Source organism: Cynara cardunculus, unplaced genomic scaffold, assembly GCF_001531365.2.
Source record: "Cynara cardunculus var. scolymus isolate 2C unplaced genomic scaffold, CcrdV1 Un_Scaffold_3747, whole genome shotgun sequence".
Classification (NCBI taxonomy): Eukaryota; Viridiplantae; Streptophyta; class Magnoliopsida; order Asterales; family Asteraceae; genus Cynara; species Cynara cardunculus.
Genome location: NW_020201600.1, coordinates 24,027 through 35,458, shown reverse-complemented (window position 1 = coordinate 35,458; position 11,432 = coordinate 24,027). Strand labels below are relative to the sequence as shown.

General features: G+C 36.7%; 1 protein-coding gene across 5 annotated transcripts in view; it reads right to left on the bottom strand.

The window, feature by feature from the left end:
* Window positions 1–1,091: 1,091 nt before the first annotated feature.
* LOC112503764 (PH, RCC1 and FYVE domains-containing protein 1-like) overlaps window positions 1,092–11,432 on the bottom strand; it is a 17,303-nt gene continuing 6,962 nt past the window's right edge. For 2 of the 5 annotated variants that reach the window (XM_025107765.1, XM_025107766.1), the window contains exons 5-10: window positions 9,209–9,289; window positions 8,883–9,077; window positions 6,579–8,711; window positions 5,297–5,443; window positions 3,097–3,479; window positions 1,092–1,752 (exon numbers count right to left, since the gene is read on the bottom strand). In XM_025107765.1, coding sequence (XP_024963533.1) covers window positions 1,620–1,752; window positions 3,097–3,479; window positions 5,297–5,443; window positions 6,579–8,711; window positions 8,883–9,077; window positions 9,209–9,289 — 3,072 coding nt within the window. In that variant the 3' untranslated portion in view covers window positions 1,092–1,619. Of the gene's footprint in view, window positions 1,753–3,096; window positions 3,480–3,952; window positions 4,341–5,296; window positions 5,461–6,578; window positions 8,712–8,882; window positions 9,078–9,208; window positions 9,290–11,432 lie in introns of those variants that run through there. The other 3 variants (XR_003068077.1, XM_025107767.1, XM_025107768.1) reach the window with 3 other exon arrangements.

The following is an 11,432-nucleotide window of genomic DNA, read 5'->3' as shown; positions in this document are numbered from 1 at the left end:
AGATTAGAACACAAACTGCTTATCCCAAGGTATGTGCTCGGTACTACAAGTGCATATATGAGTGTGAAGTGTGGCCGCTTCAAGAAGCTTGGACTGGGCTTTGTATACACTCATGAATGGATGAAGATATATGGCATGTTATAATGTCAAGTTCGAACTCTATAGAGTCATGTAAATTCATGTCTATGTTATTTTCCGGTATTCAAAAGGATTGAAGGATTCACTCCATAGGACACTCGGATTCTCGAGTATCTGAAATATGTAATGTACTAAGATGGAAATTCAATCTTTTAGATATTAATAATTGTTAGTGAATCAAGGGTTGCACTAAAATAGGGGAAGAAACCAAAAGGCCTTTGGCCTAGCGTTATTGTAGTCTTCAGCCTCCTAGGAAGTCAGGAGTTCAAATCTCACCAAATGTGAGAAAGGTGTGTGAGTTTATTTGTTGTATTTGTCGTATATAAATATTATGTACTTTAGGGGGAAAAATGGGGAAAGAATTTTGGTGATTTTAGTAAAGACTTCAGCTAGATAATGGGTCAATTATGTTCAACTAGTTGATGGTTCTCTAGCGTTCAACTTCGTTGATGTTTCACTAGTATTCAGTTTCGCTAAAGGATTGCCATCTGTGTTCAACTCAATCTAGCTGATGATTTGTCAATAATTTGTACTTTGCCTTATCTGTAACCTCACTCCTTATTTCAGCAATAATTTCCATTTAATAGGGAATTATTCTCAGCATTAATATAAGAGCGTTACAACTCTCTAAGTAAGAAAGGGAACAATTTCTGACAAAATCAAGACTCAAAATTGGAGATTATCCTCGAATTCGGAATATCAGTTAAGAAAAACAATCGCGCACACGATTTTAAGTTTTTATCCAAGTTTTCTACTTGCGATTTTCTCATAATACCTACAAATTCCCCAACATATTCCACGCAACCTTATATCACGGTAAGCTACCAACTACCTCAAGTTGAAGGGGAAAAATAATTGATAAAAGGGTAACATATAATACAAAACCGGTAAGCACAAGTCAAAATACATTTGGAAGAAGAAAGGCGATAGGAATTACCAGTGAATATTAGATGAAAGGAAAAACCAGTGAACATTAGATGATAGCAAAATACAAGCAATCCACAAGATCTGGAGATACACCAAACTCTGGAACCTAAGAAGCCAAAACTCGAAAGATATTATGACAATATACACTGTAGCAGCTTTGAAGAAAAAGAGCTAGAAAACCTACAACCAATTTACATATTCATCAACCATGAAAAGTAAAACAATTTTAATGGAACCTATAAAGGAAGATGGATGGGGAATCTTTGCTTTCTAACCTCCAGATGATGAGATAACTCAAACCAAACCAAACCAAACCAAACGAGCCCTGTATATCCCACCCAAATGTGGGGTTAAGGGTATGGTATGTTGTATGCAGACCTGACCTATACCCCAAAGTATAAAGCAGTTGTTTGCATGAAGACCAACCCGGCTCCTGATGATGAGATGATGTGACTAAACCGGACAAATCCAATCAAAGCGAGCTTTGCTTTGTAAAAATGCAGCAGCAGAAAACAAGAATTAGGAGATTCATTTACATACGAAGTTTCTACATGTCATTGTGCTAAGTCATCACTTGCAACACCTACGCTTGATTTGTCAACCAGTCGGACGTTATAGAGTTGATAAACTCTTGCACGATTCTCAGCCCACCATTGCTCTGCTTGTTTCTCACTGAAACGCTTTCGACTGCATTCAAACAGTTGAAGGCACTTCAAATCCTTTTCCATTACAGGCCGCTTTAAGCCATGTATGTGCGAATCAAGATAGCAAAACAAGTATTTTTCTTATGTGGAACACACAATGGGACACTTGGGGGCCGTTTGGGTAAACGGTTACCTGGTAAACACTTACCCGTAAGAGTCAACACTCTTAACTTACTTTATCGGGTAAGATTGTAGTCCATCAAAACGGTATTGTATGCAACCACTTATCCAGTAAGCGCTTACGGATAAAAGCCGTCGCCCTCACTTACCGGGTAAGACTCTCCATCTTTATCATCGCTCTTAAAGGGTAAGATTCTCGGCCCTTACCATGTTCATCCGATAAGCGTTTAATAAACGGCCCCTTAGTTCGAATTGAAATAATCCAGCAATATCTAACATGATATAAGATTTCCTCACTTCGTCCCAAAATAAATATCTATGATGAAAAACACAATTGTAGAAATACGTACTTACTACACTTTTGACTTAAATAAAAGACAATTTACCATTAATAATAGAATGAGCAATGAATTTCTCATCTTATAATTCACAGGTAGAATTGAAAAGTGAACACCTATTTTTGAAAATGGACACTTATTTTGGGACAAACTACAATGAAAATGTGGACACACGGAATAGTAAGTAAAGCCACTATTTCTCATCTCCAAAGTAAAATTAATTAAGACTAGATCCTCCAAATATATGAATAGCAGTTAAGCTGCCAAGTTTCATGGACCATAGCCAAACCTTGTAGCCATTAGGATTAGCACCTTCCTGTTTGAGCTTAAGAAAATTAATTTTATCAGGACAAAATTCAGATACTAGTAGGGGTATAATTCGGTTTTCAACTTTTTCTGAGCAACCCAATAACCGAACTGAATAAGGTTCGGTTTAATTTTTTTTGAGGTATTCGATTTGGTTATCGGAAAATTTGAGTAAGGGTTTTATTTTAATAAGGTTTATCGAACAAAGTTTGTTTGTTTTCTTTCATGAAATTTTGTTTACGAAATTGTTACGATTTTCTTAGGTAAGTTGTGAGAGAGGAAAAGGTTTATGAACGGGTTACAAAATGAATATTATTTGAATTTGAAGAGAGTTTATAGATATAGTTATATATTGACTTACTCGATTTAACCAAAAATGTAAAAAAATAAGCAAAAACAAACCAAATAAGACTACTCTTATTCAATTAACCAAACCGTTTAGCCCGAATTTTGTGGTTTATTCAGTTTTGGTGTTTTTGACACCTCTATAGGTACAGCTCCTCGAGCAATTTCATTAGTTTTAATACTGAAGTCAGGGGAAAACAGAAAGCTAAAATACATACCTGAAGCGGACGCGCTTAAGATCTTTAATACCTCCAGGCAAGGATGTCAGCGTAATATAAACACCAGGTTCATCTTGTTCAACCCATTCATCGTCACCACGAGAGTCACTATCTTTGTTTCTGCTACCATTTCTTGCTGTTGCTTCCGAATGACTTGCTTTGATGTGTCCTGAACTGCGGTTTAAGATGGTGCTTGATCCATTTGACAGTAATTGGGTATTTGAACCACATAAATCAGGTTCCTTATATGATGTCATTTGACCATTAGGCTGATCATTTAACAAGACATCACTGGAAGCAAGATTGGAGCCAAAGGAAGTGAACGAATAAGGTTTGACGTCCCGTGCAGCTCCCACAGGCAGCCTTTCTGCCATGTCTTTCAGCTTTTTTTCATACAAAAGCAGAGAACAAAGGACGTCATAAAGAACTAAGTCCAACAATATAACATTTACCAGTACAGTTATGTGAGCAATGCACCAAAGAACGATCACAACATAGTTCACATATCCAAATTATATTTTGACCACCTTCATTTTCTTGAACAAGAATGCATATAACTAGGGCTGTACTAAATGAGAATGGAAATAATAACTCGACAATACGCAGCAAAAAATGCCAAAAAAAGAACAAAGAGAAAGAAAGATTAAATGGAACATCCCGAAATGTGTGCATATCTTGTTGTATCTGAGATTGACCACAGCCGTTAATAGGGTATGAAGGATATATATTTTATTAACACTAAGACAATGTTTAGGCGTGAATTCCTTGATGCCACATAATTGTACACCTTATACATGCAAGTGCCAGTAGAATACTTGACAGGTTTTTTTCAAGTCGAGACTTATCATAAGATGCAAGTTAATAACTGATAAGCATCCCTCTACATTCTCTCCTTTCAAAAATTACTGGATACTAAAGGAAGGTCAAATTTAAGAGCACATGTCACACTTCAAAGATAAAATAGTAACAGGAAAACAGCAGGCTAATTCCGTGTATTCCACGTGCTATAAGATGTATGATGAGTTGCAAGAGTTGCTCCCATATAATCTCATAGTTTATGGACATTAAGATAAGCTTGTTGTACCCATAGTTGACAGACTCTGATCTCAGTAATCTGTATGTCCCGGCCTCATAGGCAGCATTTCGCTACCCCGTATTGTCCTCTACTATTACCTTGAGATGTTTCAGTTTGAGGTGAAACCCTCCAACTCCAGTCAAGAGAAGCTCTGTTATGAGGAGAGGCCCTAACATATACATACATAAATACAGAAAATCCTTTTTAACTATATAATTCGTGTATAAATCTCTAAAGGTTTTTCATTTCCTTTAAGTTGTTTCAAGTATGGCAAGCTCTTACATGTGCTTTTTACAACATTAAGTCAACAACAATAAAGGGAATATGTGACAATCAGAATGGGTCGAAAGGAAAACCAAGTAAAGCATTGTAGTGCACCACTTGACAAAGTAATTGATGCCTTCGACTGCCAAAAAGGTAAGCTAGAGAGCAGGAAGGAAGATGTTATTTTAATAAAGAGAATTGACACAGATACAAAGGCTAGCATAGTCTGTTGGAAAAATATGTTTGCAGAAATTTGTAAGTGAACTTCATATATTTGGGAACTTTTCATCCATAATATAGGTGCAGTAACTCTTGACTTTGCCAAATCAGGGTGAGATAAAACGATGTCCATATATCGACTTCCATGTGGGATTATTTAAGTCAAATTAAATTGATACTTTTCCAATCAATTAACTCTAATTCACCCTTTGCCCCATCTATGTTGAGCAAGCTTCCCAAAACAAGCTACCTGTTTAATTAGAAACCAAACTGAAGGTTCAGATAGTGATGGGACACCTAGGTTATAGAAATTCTAATCCACATAACCACATTGCAGCAGACTGTTTGGTATCTGAATGTTGTTCTCCCACTTGTAATCACATCTCAGGTATCTTGGTGTGTTTTGACTCGAGGTTTGGTCAAGTGAGTTAGATTGAGATGCAGTAGATGCTATTTCTGAAATGAATTATTTCAGGTGCCAAAATCTCTTTAAAGTGGACAAAAAAAATTAGGAACAAATATGTATGATTCCCAAATTCTAGTTGCTGATAGAACAAGAAATAAAAATTGGTTCGGTATTGTGCAGCACAAGGACTATGTAACAAATGGGACATTCAAACAGTTTAATAACAGTCATCTTACTTGTGCTGTAAGTGACTTGATCACTTCTTTCGCTGCCTTGCATTTTGAACTTTCCTCCCCTGAGATTGCTATAGCCTCCTTCAGCTGTTTAGAAGTTCTTTCCAGCTCAACCTCTTGAAGTTTGGCTTTACGGGTAAGACTTTCAACCTGACATGAAGACCAAACTGAATACAACGACTAAATTTTAACACACATAACATTTATTAACATCAAGTTTTCATCAATAAAAATCAAAATATATTATTTGTCGTCAATCTTGAATTACACTAGTCACACATGGTTGCTGGTAAAAAATGCATTTATCATAAATGTTACTAGTTACACATGTAGCTCACCACACAAATCCTACAGGAGGTATTTCTGTACAGTCTTGGTCCTTCAGGTCATCAAGAATGTCAGTTCTTACCTTCACCAATGGAGAAAATTCTATCTCAGATTATGTAAATGTTGATTACAAGATCTGGTAATTTATAGAAAGAACTAGGGCCACAGAAAATGGGAATATACAAACAAACCTAAAAAGGTCTTGGCTTCCCATTTGAGGTAGGACCTCCCTGTACTCATGTTGCTTCATCCAAACGCTTCTTCTAAAGGGCATCAAGTAAGGATGGGTTTTCCTTGTTAACAATTTATTTATGCTTACCTTATAGTCAGATTTGTCTAACTCTACTTTACTGCATTTACATAATCAAACTCCCATGCATCACATCACTTGAAGATTCTGTTTACCACCATACCACCTATTTAATTTCTTGGGAAATGCATCACCTTGTCACATAGCCCTTACTTTGTCCATGCCTTCTATTCAATGTATTCCAATAATTAGTTAACAACTAAAAACTTGTCCCATCACACTTTTCCCACTAATTGTGTTTTCAGGGATGAAAACAAACCAATTGATTGGCATCAACTATGAGGCTAAGGGACTTGATCGATCAGATGTTTGGACTACTTCAGTGATGCCCACATCAGAGATGCAGATGCTCATTGACGAGGCCTTAATGACATCTATGTGACAACCATGGGCACACCTACCATACCCTAGATTCAGGATCTGCTAGCCAGTAATTATACATCAACTAACCCCAAATATTTGCAATAACATTGAATGTTTGAGTAGAGCCAAATATTTCAATCTTTTATTAATTCGTCTTTTCTTATGTGTTATGGTGTAACTTGTCCATTTCCAGGGCTTTTTTATAAGCTCACATACAACAATTAAATGCTACATAATATGTTTAAAAAAGATAGATACAAATATGATCCATGACAATTAATATACCTGTGCTCTTAGTCTAGTTACTTCGTGGTTGAGGCTATCATTTGTCCTTTTAGCATCATCACCAATGATCTTGGGTGAAGATAGTCCAGCCAAAGTTGGAGTTGGTGTGGTGGAGCGAGGTGGGCTGGGCCGTCTTGAGACTGGAGATGTTGCTCGAGAAACAATTCTCGAACCAGGAACTGAAGCTGAGAAAAACTTTTTGGAAGAACCAAATACCGGATTGAAAGATTTTGATATGTTAAGAGCTCCCCACTGAGAGCTTCCAGTAGGAATAGGCGAGACACGGCTGCTATTGAACTCTAGCTTCTTGTTGCGCTTAGAAGAATGATTTTCAACTGGTCTCAAAGATTCCATTGAAGAAAGCCTAGCAAGCCGAGGACGAGATCGTGAATCCAACCGATCATCTTTATCATTTAACTCATTTAAACCCTGATTTAAACTTCCTCTTCTACTCACAGAAGACTGTGATGAGGCATCAGCTTCAATAGCTTTCTTCAATTTATTAACACAAATATCACAAACACGATAGGGTTTGTTTGGATTTGGTGCCATAGAGGCCCTGAGTGACTTCTTGCTACTGCATGAATGACAAAAAACAAGGCCACAATTGTAACAATTATGGCGCTTTCTTTTGAAATTAAATGGAAGGTGGCATCCAGAACACATGGACTGATCAATTCCTGAGACCCACTTATGAAGGCATATAGCTGCAGTAAAATTTGTACCACAGGCAATGCTTTTAACTTGCTTGTCTTTTAGGGCTTCTACTAGAGTTGGATAGTTTCTATCATCTGTGTCTCCATGACCCAGTCGACCGTTAGCTCCCTTGCCCCAAGTATAAACTTCTGTCCTTGAAGTTAGAACTGCGACATGATGGGCACCACAAGCTATCTCCTCTACAAAACTCTTTGAGAGCTTTCCATCAACACAAGAGGGGAGCTTTCCATCAGCATGAGGATTTCCTAGTTGACCATAAACAGGACTGCCCATTGTGTACACATGACCTGAAGTAGTGAGTGCTAGTGTCATGCTATGTCCACATGCGACTTGACAGAAGTTTGGATCAACCAGTGCAGCAACACAAGTAGGTACTAGTTTAGTTTCCTTGTCCCCGTGTCCTAGTCGACCTTTATCACCATCTCCCCATGTAAATAGCTTTCCTGAAGAACAATTACTGGAACTTGAATTGCCCACCATAACTTCTACAACTGCAGCAGTATGCCAGACGCCACAAGCAGCTCTTACAGTTCGAAGTCCCTTGAGTGACTCCACTTCCCTAGGTCTTGAAACACTTTTTCGATCTCCATGCCCTAAAACACCGAATGTCCCATCACCAAAAGTAAACAGTTTCCCAGCAGAGGTCACTACAGCAGTATGCCAGGGCCCACATGAAATGGATGAAACATGGATACCCTCTAATGGACCATTTACCCTCTTTGGAACCCAATGGCTAACTTCATTCCCATGCCCAAGAATACCAAAATGTCCATCACCCCATGTGTACAGATCACCCGAGAGGGTAACAGCACATGTATGATACTCACCGCATGCTACAAGCTCAATGTTTGTACTGCTAAGGGAATCAATCAATTTTGGATGCAAAACATCAGAATCTATGCCATGGCCAAGTCTACCCCCTAATTCCTCACCCCAAGAGAACATCTCCCCTTGCTTTGTAACTAGCCCGGCATGTCTTCCACCACAAGCAACATTCTGAACATCGAGGACTACTGCAGATTCCAAGGCTTTAGGCAACAAAGAATCCATCTTAGCACCAAAACAACTGCCTGCTTTGTGAGGTCCACCACCCATAACACCATCTCCAGTGATTTCCCCCCAAATAAAAACATCCCCCAACGCATCTCCATCATCATGACCAGAACCATGACTTGATGAGCTAACAGCACTTGATAAGCTAACTCTGAAGGCGTCCACCCCCATTCCCCTCAAATGGCCATGTATACTGTCAGAACCGCCAGATGACAATGAGTGGACAGATCCATTGGCAGCAACCGGAGGAAAGAAACCCTTGGGAGGAACCTTATACAAAATCACATCTGGAAATGACTTGTCCAGACCATTTTTAGGAGGGCTTCCATATGGACTATGAAGGCAGAGCTGATCACCAGTTTCCTGAAAATGCAACATAGCATGACGTTTAACCTTTGTATGTGAAAGCAATTACCTCGAATGCATAGAAACACACATGGAAATGTCTGTACAGGGACAAGAAATCAACATTCATGCAAGAGTGTGTGAATATCGAAATGTATGTACATCCAAACATCACACCAACAGCGGTACCTTCTGTGAGCTATTGCCACTACCGAACGGAGAATGTAAAGGTGAGCTTCTTTGCGTGTATGTCCTGGGACTATTAGCTTCAGATGGGATTTCATCACTCCTTGATTCTGTTCTCCAATTTCTTTGACGGCCACGTGATATTAGTGCCTTAAGGCCACTAAACCATACCTCAGCTTCATCCTTGTCCTTACAGATCTAAGTAAACAAAAACAATTGCAAGAAAATAAACAGCAATTCCCGAAAGCTATTACTCACTGGCAGATATAAGGCCAGCAATAGTACAAAATGTTTAAAAAATCAATTGCACAAAGAGCTGGAAGTCCTACCAGATCCAGAGACCTATCATTGTATATTAGGGAAAACGATTGATACTCCTTCTCAGGCCGTGGATACCTTTGAAAGATTGGCTAGACAACAAAGAGAAATCATGGTAAATATTCATAACAACGAAAAAAACAACTGAATTCATCTTAATACGACAATTTAATAGTAGAACATAAAAATTTCAGATGATAATGCCCTGAACAAAACTGAGGGAACTATAAAATTAAAGGTATCAAGTCAGATAGAACTTAAACCAATAGTGGAGAACTAAGGTTCCGTTTTTAAGCACAAAACACTGAATGCACACGCACACACACACGCACATGCACATATACATATATATACCTTGTGTGTATATTTACCAGAAAGTGATTCAAGTAATTACATTTTTACGGTTGTAACTCCTAAAAGGGTTCTCGGAATTGAACATGAATATTTGAAATTATTTAACATTGTACTAAAGAATGACATATCATCTGATACGCCTTCTCTTTTTTCCTCGGGATAAAAATATGGATTACCTAATCAGTTGAAAGCAAAAATGTAAGTGTCACTGACCACTTTTAGGTTTTAACACTAACCACTACTGACAAAGCCAACTCATTTGATGAGAACTTGATACACTTGATGTTAAGTGCTGATTTGAGTTATATGTACCCTTTAAGTTCTGGATAAGGTCCTCAATGATGTTAGATGTCATATTATGTATTGGTAATCATGGGGCTACTCTAGCCGCATGTTTATGCTATTATATTAGCTGGGAAACAATAGGGGGATAGGTACACATCAGTTCTTGATGTGTCCTTCAACTCGAATAACAATCTCAGTGGCACTCACAATAGAGGAAAGTTTTGGCACTCATGTCAAGTTTAATTTCGGCTTCAACTGATCTTCACTATATAATTATGTATATAGATATTGATAAATCTCACTTACAAATTATACACTAAAAGTGAAAACAAAGCAAAATTCATGAGAAAGATTATTTCCATTCTTCCCCCCAAGTATTCACAAAGCATTGGTTCCTTAATATATGATTTGATATTATAAAGTAACTATAGATTCCCTAATAAAGATTACATGGCATGGATCAAGGTTCTGTTGCCAGCAACCATTAAAAATAGTTTGCAGAAATAAGGAGTCAATGATCTGATTTTCTGACTAGGAGATAAAACTTCTACAATTCCATGTTGTGGCGGCTGGATTTGAGATCACACAATGTGAAAATGGTGGCTGCCATGATTGGTTGGTTGATCTTCCGACCATCTCAATTACACTTGATATGGCCACACTTAGGCCATGTTTGGCAAACATATGCTAGCTTATTTTTTGAGCTTATTGGAAATGCCCCGTTTGGATGAGCAAAAACTAGCTGATAAGCTAGCTTATTGAAATGCTACTCGGAGTAGCGTTTCAATAAGCTCCATAAGCTTTTTGCCACTTCTTCCAAGTATACCGCTGATTAGTATTAATTTTTATTTATGACTATTGATTGTTAATAATTATTATTTAGTATTAATTAATAATAATTTCAAATTATTAATTAATTTTAATTTGTAAATTATTCACTAATACTAATTATTAATTATTTACAATTATTATCAACCATATCAATTATTTTTATAATAATTCTATTATTATCCAATATATTTAGTCGTCAAAAGACAAATACAACAATTGTAAAAATGTTCTTGTAACTTAAATAAAGATTATATTTAAGTAAATATTTGATTTAATAAAACTAAATATATTCAAGTAAATATTTGATTTAACTATTAATTTTTGTTGAGAATTACTAATTAATTAGAGCACCTCCAACAACTATGCTAAAATAGAGAGAAGAGGGATTTTAGCAATTTTTTGCTCCAACAGCTATGCTATCTTATCTTGTATGCTAAAATAGAGAAAATAGGAGAGAGATTGTGAAAATATCTAATAGAGAGAAACTATCATTTTAACACTTTCCAACAATATGAGGTATTTATAATAAATGTTTAGAAGAGAGAAATAATATTATATTAACTGTTTTGAATATTTTAATAATATAGTTAATGTTAGAAATTGCTAAAATAGAACATCAGTTGGAGTTAAATGTAATTTTTTTTAAGATTTTGACTTCTAATACTCTATTTTAGAGAAATTATAGCATAGTTGTTGAAGATTCTCTTAAGATATGTAAGGTTGACCAATTTTGTTTTTATTCATATATATATATATATATATATA